At 38.4% G+C, this 19,773-nt stretch overlaps 1 protein-coding gene across 1 annotated transcript in view; it reads left to right on the top strand.

The window, feature by feature from the left end:
- The window catches only part of UNC5C (unc-5 netrin receptor C), a 382,951-nt gene that overhangs the window by 262,518 nt on the left and 100,660 nt on the right, over nt 1–19,773 (top strand). Inside the window, exon 4 of the mRNA XM_010385580.2 lies at nt 9,767–9,870. Within this exon, the coding sequence (XP_010383882.1) occupies nt 9,767–9,870 (104 nt within the window). The remainder of the gene's footprint in view (nt 1–9,766; nt 9,871–19,773) is intronic.

The following is a 19,773-nucleotide window of genomic DNA, read 5'->3' as shown; positions in this document are numbered from 1 at the left end:
CAGCAAAGGGAATTGCCAGATTATTTTGAGAATTGAATTTAACTCAGCATTTACTAAGGAGCTACTATGTACTCAGCACAGAGCACCAAGATTTATTTGATCTCAAATAATTTTTAAAATTTTTAAATGTAGCATTCAAAGCTGGGATTAAGTTTGTTTTTTGAAGTAAAACTAAGCAGTGACATGATATCAAATAGAAACATGGCCATAACTGTGCAGAGACACACTCCATATCAGGAGTTTCTGTGCAGTGAACTCTAGGCTGAGGATGCAAATTCATTGCATCTTGCCTGTTAACTCCTGCTCCGCTGTGGCCTCCCAGAGTCCTGTGTTGGAGCAGATCCTGAAGCTAAATCCAGACTCTGGAGAAAATATCATGGCCATTTAGGTATAGACACATGAGCTGGAAGGGAATGCAGTGGTTCCAGATGTTTGCCATTCCTACTCTAAAGCACAATAATTAAGATCATAACCACTCTTAACAGTTTCCTGCTGTACCTGAAAGAGCTTCAGGTTTTTCTTCAAAGCAATTGTAGAAATGATAACATCGGTTCCAAACAGAATGTAGGGACATTTTAATCTAAGTAATCATCAAGAATTACAGAAATGACAGCAAAGTGTCTTTTCAGCCATCAAGACGCTTTTTGTTTTCCTAACTCAGGTGCTATTGGTTTACATTTATTAAAAATGCCAACTAATCTTCTGAAGTGCCCACATTTATTGCCTAACATTCCTTCTGAAAGTAGGTAAAGGAATATAAGTGAATAATTATAAAGTACTAATTTATGAAATGTTATGTATGCAACCTACTAACAAAAACAGCTTTACTCACCAACGTCTCTTGTTGGCTTTCTTGGTTAAGTGTCTGAAAGTCAGAAGCAAAAGGCTCTGGGGATTTCCTCTGAGGTGAGAGAGAGGCCATAAGAAACATTAGGGTAACTTGACACTTTCAGCATTGAACTTTCTGGACCATTGGTCTCAAAGTATCAGTACACAGGCCCAATATGGCATCCCACCTTTTTGGTTTAGTCCTCAAAATGTTGGCCCACACAAGTATTTTGATAAAGTTTTAAGTAGCTGACAACATATACAGTTAGAAAAAAAAATCTCATAAAAATCCACATTACCAACTTCTGTTAGTCATCAAATATGGGGTCTGTAGCCCATTGAGCCTGCACTCCTATTGGCAGCAGGCAGCCAGAGCTAAGTAACAAGAGTAAAGAGGAAGCTGATTGATTGGTTTTGTACCCATGTCTCCACTGAAAGTTAGAAAATAAAAGACAACCCAGGTAGGTGTCATGTTTCAAGAAAAAAAAAAATCTTATGCTTAGCTTTCTCCCATTTGTTATCTGTATGGCCTCTGGAGACATATGAAACTCAAGTCCTGTGCTAGACAATGTCAACATCAACTAGTACAAAAGTGAGCTCTGGGACACTGTGGAAACACCAACAGGGACACACTATAAACCAGGCCTTTAGAGCCACAATGTAGAAGCAGACCTGCATGGCTCCCCACAGCCTCCTACAGTGTCCACAGTGCCATATATACCTCGGTGTTCCATAATCAATTAATCAATTCATCAACCAGTGCTTCTCAGATTTTAATGCTGTGCAGAAAACACACCTGTGGAGTTTGTTAAAACTGTAGATTCCCAGGGCCCAACCTGAGTGTGGAATCTGCATTTTAATCAAGCACAGCAGGGTAATAGCTGCATATCTCTTTATGAAACATCACCTTCAAGTATTGGCCCTCCCAATTGCTTTGTCTCATTGGTTATGTTTATTTTGATTAGTAGTGATAACAGTAAATGTATAGGCTAATAAAATTTATTAATACTTTGGGGAAAAAGTAGAGTGGGGGATTATTATCTTCTGGGCACTTACTATATGCTAGGCATGTGCTTAGAATTTTGTGGGTGACCCTTCCTATATAACCCTGTGAAATTATACCCATTTATCAGCTGATGAAACTAAGGCAGGAAGAGGCTAAGCAATGTGCTCAAGGTTAAATGGATAGTCAAGTGGCAGAGTCAGCACCTAAACCCAGGATTGTGTATGCCAAAACCTTGCTCTCAGCCACAGTGTTAGCCTACCCCGTGGCTTTCAGACCTTTTTGACTTACAATAAAAAATAGGTTGATATCATGATCTACTAGACACATACCCACATCCTTACACACCGAAACATATGAATGTACATACACATACACATCTATAAGACTATGTATATCTTGATAACTTCTGTTTATTCAGTTTCATACTTTTTAATGCTAGGTTTTAATCCACTGAATAGCTTTTATAACCCTCTCAAGGGTCATGACACTCAGTTTGAAAAACAGCAATAAACCTGAAATTCCAAAAGAACAATAAGGAATATTAGATACTATAGTTTATGGACCATATGGCCAAAGTGTGTATGTGAGCATGATGTGTACAAAATTTTTGCAGATGAGTAATCACCTCTCATTCCAGAACTCTCTGAGTAATAATAAACGTAATTATAACAATTTATTACATATGTTATGCTTTATAATTTTCCAAACTTTTCAGATTCGTTATCTATTTTAATATTCACAAAACCTGATGAAGTCTATAAAACAACAACAGTAATAATGTAACATATCATTTTTATCTTATCATTCTGTGGAATTTAAGGATTTAGATTTCCACTAGGATAGTCTACTGAAGTATACCCATTGAAGAATTACTTCATAATATCAGTCTATCACATCACCAATATTTTGTTTTCTTAAAAAAAGTTATTCTATGCTTAATGATGGATAGAAAAAAAATTAAAAAATATTTTATTCTAATAAACCTTTCTGCATAATGAAGTACCTTTGGTGAGATAATAAATATTTTTAATAAATGTAAATCATTTTTAAATTGGAATAAAAACATGCTTATCTTCTTCAAGGCAATAGTATCCACAACCTGCCCGCTTAGCTACCACAGGGAGATCTTTTTGCTGATATTTTGTCCTAGTCTTCTAAAATCAGCAGGGCTCAAAGGTGGAGAGGTGTTAGTATGACCCATGATGCTAGAGCTTCCACTTTCCTATTATAGGCATCACTGACCGTTTTCAGACAGTAACAGGCAGAGGTGCTCAAGAAATGGCACTGGGAAGAGGCAGGATATTCTGCCCCTTTTGTAAATATGCACATTGACATGATGGGCTTTCTTCCACACTGTTTTGGGTAGGCATTTCCCTCCCCTATCCTCTCTGTCCCATTGATACAGAAAATTAGTTTTACCAAAATAATTCTTAGTGCATTTACAATCACCGGGGACTGAATTTTCATCTGCTTTTGTGGAGTATATTATATTACTCTCCAGGATTTATACAAAGAATTTGCTAATTTTTTAAAATATTAAATTTCTGTAACTCACTTCTCTCCCTAGTTTCTAACTCTTACACACACCTGTAGATCCAAGTGTCCAAAAAGTTCTGTGAAAGTTGTTCTGAGGGGAATATTAAAAGCCGTTGTCTTCAAAGATGTATCAACTCCTTGACTTTTGAAATAATTTCTTCTATTATTTCTCTTGGACATATAATTGCAACCAAGAAGTACCTTATTCCACAAAGGATAAGCTTCCCCCCTAAAATGTATATTTAAAATCTTAGTCTGTTCAGTAATAGGTCCTTACAGCAAAAGCATCCTTCAGAATTATCTAGTAATTCATTTTCATTTCATAAATATGGAAAATGAAGGCCAGAAAATCTATCTCCCAGTGAGTCTTCTTTTCTGCTAACCGCATTGTCAAAAAGCAGAGCTAATGTTTGCAGAATGCCATGAATTCATGTATTCTGTATCACAGCTAATTTGTAACCACAGTATATTGTGCAAAAAAAAATCATTGAAAGCATCAAAATTCTACCCCCAATAAATGAGACTCTGTGTGCACATGTGTGTGTCCAAAGGGACTTTCTTTGGTTATGTATAAATGGAAAATAGAAATCTATATTGTTTCAGGTCTGATTCTACATCTGCTAATTGGATTTCAGTGTATGGATTTAGTAAGCCAATATTCATGTTCTTAAGTAAACATCTCTCTGAATGCATACATACGACGATAGCTTTTAATTGGCAGAATCAATGACTAAGTTAGATGCATACCAAGTTGAGTTTGCGAAAGTAATCTAGGTTATTAATGAAAGGACTTCATACTTATTTTAGTAGCAGTCTTATAACTAATGGAAAGAAAGCAGAATGTAGAATCCTAAAGGTCTTCCAAGGGCAGAAATTCTTCTTTTTTTTCTGACAGGAATGGCCACATTATTCTGAACCATTCTGTTTTACATCTAATTCCTAGCTGACAAGTGTCCGTTTTTCATTCTTATTCATTCGTCACCCTTGTGTTCACTCTGCCTGCAAGGCAACCGGCCTGCCTTCTATCACATCTCTCCAAATGATGAAAGATATGCTTAGAATCTTATCTACCCTCCCCTCACAGAGTGGTGAGGAAGCGTGCTGAAATGAGCGGCTTCCATGCTGCACGGCCACGATATACCCTATGTTCATTACACAATCTGAAAGCCAGAGAGGTTTTACGGCAGGAATTAGAAGTGTTTTTCAGGAAGAAGTATTGCCTTATGGGGGGTTAAGTGTGAGATCATTCTAGAAATTAGATAAAATTTATGTAGAGCTTAAAGCCAAACCCTTAAAATAATTCTGTGGTATTCAATGATGGTTTATTAAGCCTGTCTCTGGAAGTAGATGCCTGTATCCATCGCCATTCTCAATTAGGAAACGTCTACATAAAATATGCCTTCATATGGCAAGAATTAGAAAACTGTGCTAAAAATTGCACCATATTCTAAGAAGAATTACAGCATGCTGCACTCAAACCCATTGCCCGTTAATGGTGCTACTAACTTCTGTCACCTTAAAATTTTGGAAAAGAGTAGTAGATACCGTTGGGACTTAGAAAACAATACGCCAAAATGAAGGCCCCAGAAGCAAGTTTTTCTCTGACCTACTCCTGCCCTCCTGTCTCTCAGTCCATTCTTCCCCAAGGCCAGCTATGGAAAAGACAATCCCTCTTTCCCCAGGCGAGTCATAGAAACCCCCTTAGTCCAAAACCAGCCACAAAACTGAAAAATATTATTCTAAATTTCCAACCTCCTTTTTGTGTAAAAAGTGACCATAAAAAATTTATCTAACCTACCTTGTGTGATCATAGGTCATCAGACCCCCATTCCAGAGAGGGTCCTGCCTGATACCCAGGTGAAGGAAGGAATGAATGCTCAGAGAGGCCAGGAAGAATCTAGACCCACAGTCTTGCTAGGTCTCTCCACTCAGTCTATTAACATTAGGTCAGATCCTTTTTGTCCAATCATATTTCTACACACTGTCCAGTTTTTGTTGAACGGAAGCATAAAAATGGGCAATTATCCCTGGATCTTTATGTCTTCATTCCAAAGGCTCCCATGTGTATGTGTTAAGTAAAATTTGTCTGTCTTCTCTCCAATTAATCTGCCTTTTGTGACTTAGTTGATTTTCCACTGAACCTTCAGAGGGCAAAGGAGAACTTTTCCCTCTGCTCCCACAGTACCCAGAATGGTCATTTCCCCACTTCCTGGCCACTCCTCATCACAACTTGGCTTCTGCTCCCCCTCACTCCTAAACTTCCCAGACCAATGATTTCTCTCCTATGAGTGCTTCTGAGTCCTTCACTGCATTTCTCCTATTGACCGCCCCACTTTTTAAAACTTTATTTTCCTCTTGGATGCTCTGACACTAACTTCCTTGGGTTTTCTCCTACCGCTTTGTTCACTCTATATTGTTGGATGACAGCTTTTCCTCTTAAAGTCACTGTCCTCTTTTTTTTTATGCTGTAGTCTCTCCCTGGTGATGCCATCTATTTCCAGTGCTTCAGCAATTGCCTAGTTGGTGAAGCACAAGAAATCCTACCAGGCCTTCTTTTCCAAGCCCTAGACCTGTGGTTCTCAATTGGGGGTGACTTTTCCCTTTAGGGGACATCTGGCATTGTCTGAAGGCACTTATTTTGTTAAGGTTGGGATGGGGTTCCAGTGGCATCTAGCAGGTAGAGTCCGGGGATGTTGCTAAGCATCCTGCTATGCAAAGAACAACTACCACAAGGAATTACCCAGTCCCCAAAATTAACAGGGTTAAGGTTTAGGAACCATGATCTGGACTACTAGACTTTTCAGTTTGAATGTTTCACAGATATGCCAAACCTAACATGTACCAAAATGAATTTATCTTTCTCTCTGCTTCCCTGCCCAACTTGATACTATGCCACTCAGTGTTCGTACCAAGTTAACAATGCAGTAACTAAGAATATAACATTATTCTTGCCTTCTGGCACTCTCCAAATACCTACATCTTCTTCAAGGTATGATCTATTTATTTCTAGAATTACTTCCTCCTCTTCCTGTCCACTATACTAGCTGAGTTCAGGACCCCGTCATCCCTCATGGTTTATTCAAATGAGTCCCTAACTAACTTCGGGCTCCTCACCACCGCCTCCCTCTATCAGTCACTCTGATGGATACTCCTGGTCTCTGATCTCACTCCTTTGAGGGTTTGCCATTCCATAGCATGACAGAAAGGCTTTTCATAAGCACACCTCAGCTTACCTTTCTAGTCTTCTTTCTGTGTCTTGTACATCTTCATCCAAAGTACCTAATAAAATGTCTACCATATGGAGACAATGAATAAATGTTAAATGAAATTGCTCTATTTAAATACATATATGCCTTTTTCTTGTTCTTAGCCCTCATTTTGTGATATCTTGGTTAATTTGAATTAGAGTGAGTCAGTATGTTACTGAATTTGAGAACTCATTCCAGTTATTATGTCTTTGCCCAACCCCACATCAGGCAGAAGTTCCTCAGAATCATTTTCTACAAACAAGATAAATCTTGTCAAGAACATTTTAGCCTGTAAATGATATTCACTGCTGCTCTTTTTATTGGTATCTGGTGTTTTATCAAATTTTATCTCAGTGCAGATAAAAAAACCAAGAGAAGCCACCACATCAGAAGAGAAAATTTTTAATGTTTCCATTGGAAGAATACGAATTAACCAAAAGAGATGTCGAGGGGACGTGTGGGGTGGCAACATGTAGAAAATCTGTATCAGCAGGTTCTAAGGCAGCCATTGATTATTATGCTGTGATGCTCCAGGTAATTTGGTCAACATGTGTTTTGGATGTAAGACAATGACATGGTTTAGATAACTTTAAAGTTATGAAAACTCTGTGGATCCCAAATGTTCATTTCTTTTTGTCGTTGTTGTTGTTGAGATGGGGTCTCACTCTTTCACCCAGGCTGGAGTACAGTGGTGCAATCTCGGCTCACTGCAACCTCCGCCTCCTGGGTTCAAGCAATTCTTATCTTTTAGCTTCCCAAGTAGCTGGGAGGACAGTCGCACACCACCATGCCCAGCTAATTTTTGTATTTTTAGTAGAGACTGGGTTTCACCATGTTGGCCAGGCTGGTCTCAAACTTCTGACCTCAGGTGATTCACCTGCCTTGGCCTCCCAAATTACTGGGATTATAGGCATAAGCCACTGCATGTGGCCCCAAATGTTCATTTCTACAATATACTCAATGTCTTGACAATCAAATTAGAAGCATTTTTCTGATAGAAATTCTGTCACATTTGGAGGTCTCTTGTCTTGCCTCAGACCCTCATAGATCTATAATTTTCTCACAACCCTTATAATCTTGAGGGTTTTCTTCTGCCAAGAATTTCAACTATATGGCACATGTGTAACAATGCAGTCTTTCCTTAGTGCATTTTTCCAGGTGTTTTCTGGTAGAGCTCTATTAGGGATATACTTGAGAGCAGGGGTCCCAACCCTTGGGCTGAGAACTGGTACTGGTCCCAACCCCTGGGCTGAGAACTGGTACTGGTCCGTGGTCTGTTAGGAGCTGGTCGCACAGCAGGAGGTGAGTGGCAGGCTAGTGAGCATTAGGGTAACACCTGAGTTCTGCCTCCTGTCAGATCACTGGCAGCATTAGATTCTCATAGGAGCATGAACCCTATGTGAACTACGGATGCGAAGGATCTAGGTTGCACACTCCTTATGAGAATCAAACTAAGGTCTGATGATCTGAGGTGGAACAGTTTCATCCCATCCCCGCCACGCCCCACCCCAACGGTCAGTGGAAAAACTATCTTCCATGAAACCAGTCCCTAGTGTCAAAAAGGTTGGGGACCACTGCTCTGGGGTCTTCAGGTTTCCACTCATTAGTTCAATCCACTGCAATGCTGCTTTCAGATTCTTAGATCTTTATTAGGGACCTGGCATGACAGAACAGAGACATTAATTTTTTATTAAAATTCACTGGGTAAAATTCTAATAACTTTTTATTGGAAGGAACTGAACCGTACATGCATGAAATAAAATTTTTGTAGACTTTTTAAAAAATGCTGCTTCAAAGTTCTATGACTAAATTAATTTTTTACCTTTAGAAATTAGATTAAGTGTATACAGAGTTTAAAGCCAAACCATTAAAACAAAATAATTATATGGTATTCAGGGATTATTTAGTTAAACCCATCTCTTGAAGTATGTGCCTCTGATGTGTTTAAAATGACAAACCGGCTTCTAACATTTCTGTGCCCATCTAACAACAGTTTGTAAAACTCAGCTGCATATCCCTATATCAACTATAACTAGATAAATACATAATTAGGTACCTGGGATATTTGAGCAGAAATGACTAGTCTTCTAATTGATGAATGGCCATATGATTAAATGTAGTGATATCTTGGGACTCTTCTCAATTCTCTTTTCTCTGGCTTGTACTTGAGGCTCCTGAAGAAGTTATGCTTCTTCCTTACAGATTCCAGCATTCTGTTTTCCACTTTGTTTTTTTATTATTATTATTATACTTTAAGTTCTAGGGTACATGTGCACAATGTGCAGGTTTGTTACATATGTATACATGTGCCATGTTGGTGTGCTGGACCCATTAACTCGTCAGTTACATTAGAGCTATACCTGTTTTCCACTTTGAAACGGAAACTCACCTAGAGTATTCATCGAAAGATTCCAGAGTTACTGGAGCTTCAATAGTATCCATTGTGAGAAAAGAGGAAAGTATGTCTATACATAAGGGAGTCTGTAGATATACGAATCAAGAGAATGGAGTTCTTTTGACTTAAAACTGTGATCATCATAACTGATGGATAAAAAAATACAAATGAAAAGCAATTAATGAACTTTATTAATTGTTAAAATAAGGGCTACCAAAGGCTTCCATTGAAGTTTAAAGTAAGAACAGTTCATAGCCTCTGAATTTCACAATTTCTTCCACATAATATAGTCACCAGATTTAGTAAAGTACTAATAACATGTGGTTAAACAAAAATGCAAGTCCAGGCACCGTGGCTCACACCTATAGATCCAGCACTTTGGGAGGCTGAGGCAGGAGGACCACTTGAAGTTAGGAGTTTGAAACTAGCCTGGGAAATATAGTGAGACTCTATCTCTACAAAAAAAAAAAAATTTTTTTTAAATAGCCAAGCATGCTAGCATACACCTGTAGTCCTCGTCACTCAGGAGGCTGAGGCAGGAGGATCGCTTGAGCCCAGGAGTTCAAAACTGCAGTGAGCTATGATCACACCACTGCACTTCAGCCTGTGACATGGAGTGAGATCCTGTCTCAAACAAACAAACCAAAAAAAGCACAGACAAAATACTAAGTCAGAAAATTTTTTGTACTCTCTGAAATGAATGAATGTTATTTAGTTAGTTTTGACGTGTATTTTGTCACTTTTACGTTCCAGATCTACGGAAGACATTTGAGCAGGAACCCCTAGGAAAGGAAGTGTCTTTGGAACAGGAAGTCTTACTCCAGTGTCGACCACCTGAAGGGATCCCAGTGGCTGAGGTGAATAACAACAATTCTTTCAATTTAGCAATTGGCACTAAGTTATTCTAACAGGGGCTTAATCCCTGGCTAATGGTGCAGTGAATTAGGGTATGGCATGATGAATGGTTGGTAATGGAGTCCTAACTGCCTGCTGCTGGCAAAATAGATTGATTGGGAACTGATTAATGACTTGGGAGTCAATTAGAATGCCCCATTGGACAAAGCCACGGGCAGCTTGGTTTAATTTTGTCATTCTCTTTCAAGAAATCAGAAATACTGCTTTATTTTATCTGGCACTTTTCATAGAGAGAGATGGTATGACTTAACAATGTGCCATCAATATTATTATTGTTCTTGCTGATATGCGAAAAATGTGAATGTAAGAAGACAGTGTGTTTTTCTGTGTCTGTGAGCCTGTTCACCTAACATATGTATTTTCCATTCCATGATGTAGTCATAGACATACCTAAAAGCCATGCCCACACACCTTGCATAAAAACATGTTTTAGGAGTAACAGGTGTCAATTAGTTTCATCCTATAAGCTTTCCATCAAGTCCTTCATTTTCCATTTTTTTTTTTGTTTGTTTGTTTCTGCTAGAACAAAGCCTACTGGTTGCTAATGAAGTATTACAAATCAGATGCATACCATGACTTTTCATTAGCACCACACAATACAATGCCCTTTGAAAATATCTCTCTTTGGGGAAGAGGACCCTGTGACCCAGAAGAGATTGCAAGCACTCACCATCATCTTAGATCACACTGTTGAGGAAAACTAATACTGTGTCTTCCATTTGTTAACAAATAAATCCTAAACTCTAAAAACAGGTTACCCTTTAAATGATTATTAGGAGACATCCTTACATGCATCTGACACTATTGCCCTAACTGACCCCGTGTCCTACAAGCCCAAGCACACATTAATTTGACAAGTGGCATAGCTGCCAGTTTGGTGGTGGTCCTTGTTGGCCTCCAAACTACATTGAGTCATTTGAAAGTTTTACTCTTTATTGCATGTGTTGAAAGAGGCATATTTCAGTTGTTGCAATTTGGTCTTATATATGCGTTCAATGTATATGAATTTTTAAAAGTTAAGCCCTGAAGTTGTGCCTATCTCTGAAAGTGAAAAATAATACTATTGAGACTTTCAACATAGTCCAAAAAGCAATTAATAATTAATAATGTACTTAAAGTATTCTATTTCTCATAGTTTTTCAATTTTTTTCAAGAAGTAAAGATAGGGTCAGGTAGTTCGCTGGTCCCCTGACAACAAACTCAAACATCTGATTGTTTTTTTAATAGTAATAATAATAATTAAATAATTGAAAATTTAGGCAGAGTCCTTATGAAATAACTCCATTTTTCTATCACAACCTTTCATATCTCTATAAGTCAATGCAAAGAACTCAAAGGAAATTTTAATGAAATTCCTTTTTTTTTACTTTGAAAGAGGGCTATTTTTTGCCTTAAATTGGCATCTCATGCCAATTGTTATCAGAGACTTTGCTTGATAGTAGCTATTTCATTCAACGGCATCAAAACCTTATCTCCCAGCACTAAGACACAGTATGATTTAGTATGACTAGGAAGGAGGAAACTCTTCTCTATTCAATATTTCATTTTGATAATTACAATAGTGCATATGTCTTCTTAATGGTATTTCTAAAATTTTAATGCACACCTCCTCCATGAAACCACCTTAAAGACCAAAACAGATCATGAGCGACATGGGTATCCATGGCATCACTTTTGCTCAGGGCTTCTAAAAGGTAACTGATCCTTGCAAAGACTTTAGGTGGGGAGATCTTAGTAATTTCTTCATTTTTTTCAGTCTCCTCAACAAAGTAGTTCACTTCATCAAGGAGTAAAGATTCATGACTGCAACTAATTGGCTGTGAATTCTATTTGTATCATCACTAGGGAAGAGACCAATTAAAACTTGGCAAGCTCAAAAATCATATACCCATTTGACATTCAAAGAACTATATTTAATATGCATTTCTTTTTCATTTTTTAAAGTCAGAAGAGAGATCAAACACACATGCTCAAGAGCAGGCTAATAAATTCCTGTATAGATTCTTTTCAACACTATTAAAATCACCAAGATCAGAAAGCTAATGAATACCTTAACATGACATATTACAACTGCCATTTGCTCAAGAGGAGCAGATAAATTAAAAAAGAAAGGAATGAAAGGTAACTTGGTGAGTTAAAGGATTATACGATCATTTTCCTTCTAATATAAATGCATTCATTATTTAATATTTCATTTATTTGTTTAAAGAATCTTTAAGCATAAAAATAGGATAAAGTGAAATATTGATGTTAAAGGAAAACCAGCAGGTAAAACTCATGTGTTTTGTAATAATTATATCAGACTTTGGAAGATGAAGCCAGACTGGATTTGTGCTCCTTTTGTCTCCAAGGCAAATGATTCCAAGAAAGAGTCAGGCAAAATATGTTCAATGAACATATGGCTGATTGTTTCAATTGATCTTTATTTTATAAGCATATGTCTAGTTATATTGAGGAAGTAGTCAGGTACATTCTCTGCAGAATGTCAGGAAGCAGTAATTTCTTTTCTCTCCAAATCAGTAAGTTTGTCAGGAACTCTAGTCTTAGTTTTGATATACCACTTTGGGTACAAATAATGGCATAGGCATTTCTAAGGTAATAACATTTTACTTCTTCCCTATTTTGGCATCCTATAATCTCCACTATAGAATGTTTTCTAATTTTCTTACAGAATTCCAGGTTCAAACCCAAGCATCACCATTTTTTACTTCAGTCAAGGTACTTAAATACTGTGAACCAAATTTCCTCAACCATAAAAGGGAGATAACAATAGTGTCTATGCAGAATGTGTCGTGAGGTTTAAATGAGGTAATATATGCAAATCACTTAGAACATGTCAAAAGCACTCAAGAAACATTAGCCATTGTTGGTATTATTATTATATTATCATTTTTTAATTCACACAAGACCAAGCTCAACCTCTTAAATTCAAAATTCTTACTCAGTACCTTGCCCCTCTTCTTGGCACTGTGGGGTACGCAGAGGGGAAGTTTCTGTTCTAAGAATCACCAAGATGCTCTCCTGTATTCTCTAGTCAGTTACTTTGGTTGGAGTCCACACATGCTACAAATGAAGACAATATTGTAAGCTTTAAAATAAGGAAATGCTCTTTCAACAACACTACCAAATAATTGGTTAATGAAACTACTTATAGCAAGTCGTGATGTGCTGCTGCCCTTACCCTGATGTTTTGTTTTGTTGTTTTGTTTTGTTTGAGACGGACTCTCACTCTGTCACCCAGGCTGGAGTGCAGTGGCATGATCTTGGCTCACTGCAACCTCCACCTCCCAGGTTCAAGCAATTCTCATGCCTCAGCCTCCTGAGTAGCTGGAATTACAGGTGCACGCCACCACACCCAGCTAATTTTTGTATTTTTAGTAGAGACAGGGTTTCACTATATTGGCCAGGCCGATCTCAAACTCCGTGCCTCAAATGATCTGCTCACCTCAGCCTCTCAAAGTGCTGGGATTACAGGTGTGAACTACCACGACTGGCCCCTTACCCTGATCTTTAAATTACCCTGATCTTTAAAGCTACTATTGTTCATTCAGTCCTTATTGACTCAGGACACTAGACCAGCCCTTACATTTTCTCCCAAAGAGGAAATTTAGCCTGAGGCTACTCTTGGTAGATCTCCTTTTCAGAGCCCAAGGAAAGAGGGTGACAAAGAAAGTCTCAGAGGAGGAAGAGGCCAACCGAGGACTCCTTATACTTCTTTAGACTAAGCCCTTTCCAATAAGAAAACAAGGGACGCTAGGGATGAAGCACAACAGTTTCAGAACTCTAGACTTGGCTGCTCCTTCTCTGTTCTCCCTAAAGTCCTTTCTTTATATCTAGGGATTTTATTCCAAATATTTAATAACTGCATGGATTCCTTAGCACAAGAGCAGACTCTTAGGGGCCTAGTGCTACATCAGATATAACCCTTTAGCCACGGGGTCACAGGGTATCCAGAAATCCCAGGCAGCCAGCCAGGGCCTGGGGGTGAGGGACACTCAGTAGTTTAGCAACAGATACAGAACTGTTTCCACATTGAATACCTGGCATGGATGAACCAGTGTGCCTGGCTAAATGGCAGCCCCCACATGCCACAATTTTATATAGCTCTACCTACTGATTGTATTGAAATTTATCTGTTTACTCTTCTTGCCTGACAAGCTCGTGATGAAATAAGGAGCAAAAAGTTTTTTGATCATGTTTTATCTCTAACGCCAGCAAGTTATAAGTCACTTAGTAGATTCTCTAAGTATATTTAACTAAATGACAGAAAGCGGCCCCGCTGGATGTGACATGGAGGCAGCACCTCAGGAGATGGAACGCTCAGAAAAGGATGCTTCTCGTCCCTGAAGATGCAATCCTACTGAGAGATCTTGGTATGGGATGACAGACTCCATCAGTCTGAACCCTGAGGGCAGGGTTCCAAACCACTAGGACCAGGAACCAAGGCCACTGGGAGTGGGAGACACTTGAGTTCCAGGATGATAAGGGAGGTGTTAATAAAAATATTATTAAAATTTTCAAGTAAACTAGATGAAAGAAAGGAAAAAAAAAATCCCAGGAAGACTCTAAAATGATATAGCTCAGTGTTTCCTTTAATAATACTTTTGTTAGGATCAAGCCAAAAATATGATTGTTTTCTTCCATTTCTGGTGAGGTGTTTGCCTTTCTTTCAACAGATAAACCTTCCCTCCATCTCCCTGAAGAAGCAAGAAAATTAATACACCCATGGAACTGGTGCTGGGTTATTCCACTAGCATAATAGCAGCACTCTATGAAATTAATCCCTCTTTGCTCATTTTATTTTATGCCTAGAAAATGTTACTGTCACATGGAGAGCCAGAAATATATTCAGAGATGCTTTATCAGATTATCTCTTTTGGAGAGTACTGGGATGAAAACATCAATGGATACAAGATTTGTTGGCATGGCAGAAGGAGCAAAGCTGAATTTTTCTCTAAAACCTGCGATTTGTTTCACCTTTAACAAGGGGATAATTGCTTCTCTAATTATAATTGAGCTATTTCTCATAGGAGTTTAATTGGAGGAACAGGGCACAATGTTCAACTTATTGACCCAGTTGTGCTTAGAAATTGTCATGTTATTTATCAACATTTGCATCTCTAATTAGCAAGAGGGAAAATATGGGGTGAAGTGCAAAAGAATAGACTATTTTGCTGAGTGTAGTCATGATAAACAGGGAACAGATTTTTTTAAGCTGATACTGACAGGGCAGAAAGCTGGTGGCAGCTGGAGGCGCCGCCAAATGGGCAGCATCAGGTGGCTCTCCATCTAATTGATTATTAATATGGCTGCTGAACACTTTCTTTCATGAGTCCTTCATGTTTCCTTGCCATTCTCCCATAATAGGAAGTTCATATTGATGAATTTCCATGCAGGTATGTTGTCTCTGGAGTGGTGCTTTACACTCTTTCCAGGCAAAAGAGTTTAGAGAGAAAAGAAGAATCTGAATACCAGTTTGGAGGGAGATGTTGCTTTCAGTGCCAGTAATTATCCATTGGAATTTTCTCCTACCGTGTGTGTAGCTACAAGACAGAGTTTTGATTAGGATATGATTCTCGGCCTTGAACACAGGTTTTCAAAAGTATCAGGTTCCCTTCCTAGCAGTCACCTTTCAAGCTTTGCTTTGGTCCAATCAACATTCGACAAAGTCACCTCCTTATTATGATCATCCCATACTTTTTGGGGTGAAAAATTATGGAAAAAATCCCATATTTTTCTTCCAATATCTGCCTCTAATAGTTATACACAGAGATCACCACAAGCCCAGAAACCATGTAAGCCAAATTAAAATTGCAATAAGTTTAAGCAATGAAAAGATCCATTTTAAAGCAAAAGAAATAATAGATTTTATCTGACTTATACATCTGTGGCTTGATTTCTGCATGTACTTAGTGATTGCTTTGAGCCTATAGTATAAAATGTAGATTTCTAAAAATCATCAATTCACTTATACAAGAAATATTTACTGTAGATGCTTGGTGTCCCAGACATTTTTCTGGTTGCAGGAAATACGAGTCAGTCAAGTCCCTCGAGGAGAAAAGCAATAAGTAAGAATGTAAGAAAAATGAGTGAGATATTTTCAGATGAACAAGTTAAAGGAAATAAGGTCATATGAGAGAGGGTGATGGTTGTTGGGGATTGAGGATGACTTTAGAGTTCAAGGAAAGTCTATCTGAAGAGATAGTAATGGAGCTGAGATCTGAAGGTAAGGAAGGAGCTGTCTTGAAAAGATCTGAGTAAGAAAGCTCCAGGTGATGGGAGCAACAAGGACAAGTACCCTCAGGAGGAGGTGATTGGTTACAGGGTTAAAAAGGAGACCAGTGTGTCTGAGACCCAGTGAGCAAGGAGGAAGGCAGGAAGACATTCAGTCAGGAAAGAGGGAACGAGGGCGCTGACTTGCAGAGACGGTAAGTGATTTGGAGTTTTCTTTAAATGCCTGAAAAGCCAATGGGCACATGAAGGAATTGTCGAGACCTGACATATACCTTTAAAAGATCATTCTGGCTGCTGCATGGAAAATGGATTTTAGAAGTGCAAGAATGGATTTAGGAACACCTTTATGGATTTATTTAATGATGAAAATCTAGAAAAGATTTAGTCTTTGAGGAGAAACTGAAATGTTCCATGTGGAAATTCAGCAGACCCACTAGAATGAGCTTTTTTAGATGACCTAAAATCAATGGTTAATAAGCCTCAGCTGTTTTCGAGCAAAGTCTCTATCTCAGTAGAGATAAGGCAGCAGGCAAAGACCTAACCTGTGCCCATAATCACAGAGCAGGAGGGTTTTTAAAAATGTTTGTTGGCCTTCATTTGTTCAAAAAAGGTTTTTCTTCAATAAGTTCCCTTGCTTTGGGATTTCTTCCCATGATTCTTTATATGCCTACACACACTAACATAAACTCATTATGGAGTCAGAGAGAGCAAAAACGTGTATTTTTCTAAAGATGGTCAGACTTGGCTATAGACCTGAACACTTTTAACTGGTAAGAAGAAAGGCTGAGAGTTCCTTATGCTGAAAGGCAAGTATATAGTAAAAACTGGTTAGGAACTAGCTACAGATTAGTCAATTTGTTGCCCTTTTGCCCTGGAAAAGTTAGCCTTTTAGGGACTCTTCAATGCCATTTTGTTCTCTTGGATGGTGCTATTACATATAGTCATTTTACTTTAGGTTTTGGTTATTTTATTTCATTTGCTTTTTGTTGGTATTAGTTCATTTGTCAACATGCTTTTATCGCGTCATCGTTGAACTTAGGTTTTAGAAGTTTTCAGATTTCAAGACAAGTTCACCTCTAAAATATGGCCTACGTATGTTCAACCCTCAAAAGCAATGAGCTAGACATATGTGCAAGTAAAAGAGTGTTTCCCCAGCAGGAAAACAAATTCCCTTTCTTGGCAAATGCCTTTCCTTTGCAGAAGTAACAACAACTGAGCAAAATGCCACTAGTTTCCACTTGCTTTTTTTAATCCTTTGGCTATCTTTTTTTACCATTGTCTAAAGATATAATTTCAGCTTGCTTAAAGACAAACATTTTTTTTAAAGCACAAAAATACCCAGGCTTCCACAAACCTACTGAAAGGTGCAAAGTATATTTCACAGTGGTCAACACAGAAGTGAATGGATACTTGTTTTATTCCAAAACTGAGAAGCAAAAATCTACATAGTAGCCTCTGGTTTTTAGCAAGAAAGAACGTCCAGCATAATTATCCACAGTAGAGAACTGTTTTGATTGTTTAAAGCACCTACAAGGGAGGGTGAGATGCCTTTCACCAGTGGGAGAAATAAGAAAATAATACTAGGATTTCAAACTCTGGAGCAATTAGAGTCAAACCTACCTGTGAAAGTCTACAGAAGACTATTAGCTGTCAATATCTTTTAGAATTGTCAAGGCCTTGGCCAGGCATGGGGGCTCACGCCTGTAATCCCAGCACTTTTGGAGGCTGAGGCAGGTGGATCACCTGAGATCAGAAGTTTGAGACCAGCCTGACCAACGTGGTGAAATCTCATCTCTAATAAAAAAAAAAAAAAAAAAAAAAAAAAAAAAAAAAAAAAAACTTAGCCGGGCGTGGTGGCACATGCCTGTAATCCCAGCTACTCGGGAGGCTGAGGCAGGAGAATTGTTTGAACCCAGGAGGCGGAGGCTGCAGTGAGCTGAGATCGCACCATTGCACTCCAGCCTGGGCAACAAGAGTGAAACTTGGTCTCATTAAAAAAAAAAAAAAAAATTGCCAAGGCCTTGCTATTCTAACTGTGGTACATAGATTATCTACATCATCATGACCTGGGAGCTTAGAATCTCAGACCCAGAACACTTAATCAAAATCTTAGCAAGATCATCAAACCAGTCTTCACTAGGCACAGTGGCTCATAACTGTAATTCCAGCAGTTTGGGAGGCCAAGGCAGGAGGATCACTTGAGCCTAGGAGTTCAAGACCAGCCTGGACAATGTAAGAGAACCCCATCTCTACAGAAAATAAAAAAAATAAAAGTTAGTCAGACATGGCGGTGTGTGCTACCCCAGGGACTGAGGTGGGAGGATCACTCGAGCTTGGGAGGTCGAAGCCACGGCTGCAATGAGCCGTCATCACACCACTGCGCTCCAGCCTGGGCAACAGAGCAATACCCTGTCTCAAAACAAAACCACACCACTCTGCAGTACTGGTTCTCAGAAGTGGAGGCACAGTGGAATCACCTGGGAATTGTTAGAACCTACCAATGCTTATATCCCACCTAGAGATTCTGATTTAATAGATATGATACACAGCCAGGTTATCAAGATTTTTTTAAAGCTCTCCATGTGATTCTAAAATGCAGTTTGAGAAGCTCTGGTGTAAAGGACAAAGTTAAAACAAACAAATACACAAAAACATCAGATTTGTCACTTCCAAACCAGTCAGTAAAACTTGGCAGATTCCCAGCTTCTAGCTAATGCTCCTTGGAGAAGCTTGGCTTGGCTGAGTGTACATTTGATAATAGCCATCTAATTGCTTTTCTCATTTGTTTGATTAATATACCTATAGACAACGATTCTAGGCTAAATCTCCATTCTTTTAGGTGTGCACACAGTTCTCAACTCTGTTATATCATTTTCAACCTGTGCTCTGACTTGATGGGCCTCAGTTTGAATTTAACAGAGTAACCTTTCTGATAGACGTGGAGTTTTCTAGCTAATGGTTGCTGGACTCACTTTTCATGTTGGGTGGCATGTGGCAGTTTCCCTCTGTTAATTAGAACAAATGTGCCAATTATGTTAATGTTTCTCCTGATACCAATCAGTGAATAATTAGACACAACACATCTGTCTTTCACAGGAGAGTATAATAAGAAAGAAAACTGCAAGATGCTTTGCTCTCTATTATTGACATATATGATTAGACAATTCCTTAACCAATCATAAGGTTAACAAGTTTGTATATCAGAAGGGCAAAGGATGCCAAAAGTGATTTTTGGAGCTGAGAACCTCTCATTGTTAGCATGGTCCTGACCAAAGTCCACCTATCTCTCAAGTATCTCTGCAAAGATTTTCATTGGTCTTTCCTTCCTTTTTAACTTAATTTAACAAAAATTACACTGCCCTTTTGGTAGAATGCAGGGATGTGGTTTATTTATCCTGAACTAAAGAAATAAACAAGCTCTTAAGTATTTGAAACCCTCAAAAAGTCAACTTTACGTAAAAGGTTATGCTAAAAGATATCACAAAATTCAGCCTATAGGATCATATGGAAGGTGTTATAAACATATAAATCAGAATCAGATTATAATTTGTTATAGTTTCTACTTATATGTTTCCATAATATCTGAACTTTAGAGCATTCTGATTGAGGAG

This window comes from Rhinopithecus roxellana, chromosome 2 (genome assembly GCF_007565055.1).
Source record: "Rhinopithecus roxellana isolate Shanxi Qingling chromosome 2, ASM756505v1, whole genome shotgun sequence".
NCBI lineage: Eukaryota > Metazoa > Chordata > Mammalia > Primates > Cercopithecidae > Rhinopithecus > Rhinopithecus roxellana.
Note: the sequence above shows the minus strand (reverse complement) of the source record. Positions and strands in the feature narration are given on the sequence as shown.